This window comes from Terrapene carolina, unplaced genomic scaffold (assembly GCF_002925995.2).
Source record: "Terrapene carolina triunguis isolate 2854851 unplaced genomic scaffold, T_m_triunguis-2.0 Scaffold10318, whole genome shotgun sequence".
Classification (NCBI taxonomy): Eukaryota; Metazoa; Chordata; order Testudines; family Emydidae; genus Terrapene; species Terrapene triunguis.
In genome coordinates, this window is record NW_020674669.1 from 2,174 (window position 1) to 3,939 (window position 1,766).

Genomic DNA, 1,766 nt, shown 5'->3' on the forward strand with positions numbered 1-1,766 from the left:
GTCGGGTCGGGTCACCCAGGCAGGAGGGGGTGGTTTCACCACAGCTTTGGCCCTTGGGTCCTGCAGGGTGTGAAGTGGACCCCGTCCAAGATGATCGCACGGCTGGGCAAGGAAATAAACAACCCTGAATCGATCTATTACTGGGCACAGAAGGTCAGTTTTTTTGGGGGGGGGGGGGGGATTTGCGGGGATCCTGTTCATTTCCCCACTGGGGTTCTGGCTAACCTTTTCCGGGCTAGGATTTGACTGTTAGCTGAACCATACTGCCATCTACCCCCGCCCCTCCCTCTCTGGGAGAGCCTGGGTGACCGGCTGGTTGGAGCGCTGCCCCTTTAAGAGCAGGCTAGATAATGACTCAGAAATCGGCCACGTCCCCCTGGGTTCCACCCGGTCTGGGGGGGGGGGATCAGCAGCTTGTTCCCCGGGGCTTCAGCCCTTCCGCGTGGGGGGGCCAATCTGCAGCGCCCCCCCCCCCCATCACGGGGGGAACAAATCTCTCCCATCTCTTGCTATATGTCCATGCAGCACCTGACACAACAGGGGCCCTGATCTTAGTCGGGGGAGGAGGGGGGTTCTAGGCTCTACCATAATATAGTGGCCCTGCTCCTCCACAAATGCTACTTTGAGGGAGACCCTCCCACCCCCAAGGGTGGTGTTCTACCCTCAGCCCACCCAATCAATTGCCACAGGTGGAACTAACCCAAACTCCCCCTCCCGTCTCCTCTGCCCTGCCCCACGCTCCCTGCCCCACTCATGTGCCCCTTTGCAGAACAACATCCCGGTGCTGAGCCCGGCCCTGACGGACGGATCCCTGGGGGACATGATCTTCTTCCACTCCTACAAGAACCCCGGTTTGGTGCTGGACATTGTGGAAGGTGATTGTCTCCTTCCCCCCAGGCATGGGCCTTTCTCTGCAGGATTCTGATTGCTCAGCGCCCCGCTCCCAGCCCCCTGGCTTAGACTGGGCAGGAATCGCAGGCCCAATGCCTGCAGTGCTGGGGAATTCCTAGTGTGTGTGGGGGACCCCCTTCAAATCGAGCTCTAGGGAACCCTCCCTGCATTACCACAGAGCGTACAGATTGTCCCCCTGCTGAGACCCCCCACCCCAGACAAGGCGCAGAGGGGCTCCTTTGTTCTAGTCCAGCTCGGGGAGGGCAGTGGGATTTAATGGTTAAGGCAGGGGAGGGGGCGGGGCAGGACTCCTGGGTTCTCTTCCTGGGTGGGAGCAGGCGGCAGGAAGAAGGGGGTCACCGTGGTCTCTTTTTCTCGGCAGATCTCCGGCTGATCAACACCCAGGCCATCTTCGCCAAGAAGACGGGCATGATCATCCTGGGAGGGGGCCTGGTCAAACACCACATCGCCAATGCCAACCTGATGGTGAGGAAGGGCTCGGGCTGGGATGGTGGGTGTGTCCCCGCTGGCTGGGCTTGGGCGGGCCTGCCTGCCTGCTGCCCCCCGCTGGCTCGGCTCGTGTGTGTTAACCCAGGTGTATCTAAGAGCCCTGCAATAGCTTTAGGTCCAACATTCATTTGGGGGATTAAATTGATCACCTCAAACTGCACATTCCCTCCCCCTGTCCTGCTTGGGAAGGGGGCTGGGAGAAACCCACCCTGGGGTCATGCTCCCTCTCTCTTCGCCTTGCAGAGGAATGGGGCTGACTACGCCGTCTACGTTAACACGGCACAGGAGTTCGACGGCTCCGACTCGGGGGCCCGGCCAGACGAGGCGGTGTCCTGGGGGAAGATCCGCATGGACGCCAAGCCCGT

General features: G+C 60.8%; 1 protein-coding gene across 1 annotated transcript in view; it reads left to right on the forward strand.

Annotated features, from left to right (window-relative positions):
• Positions 1-1,760, forward strand: part of LOC112121172 (deoxyhypusine synthase) — a gene marked incomplete at its 3' end in the record, with an annotated part of 3,820 nt that extends 2,060 nt beyond the window's left edge. The window contains exons 5-8 of the mRNA XM_026661554.1: positions 67-153; positions 770-875; positions 1,274-1,377; positions 1,645-1,760. Of these exons, the coding sequence (XP_026517339.1) occupies positions 67-153; positions 770-875; positions 1,274-1,377; positions 1,645-1,760 (413 nt within the window). The remainder of the gene's footprint in view (positions 1-66; positions 154-769; positions 876-1,273; positions 1,378-1,644) is intronic.
• Positions 1,761-1,766: the final 6 nt, after the last annotated feature.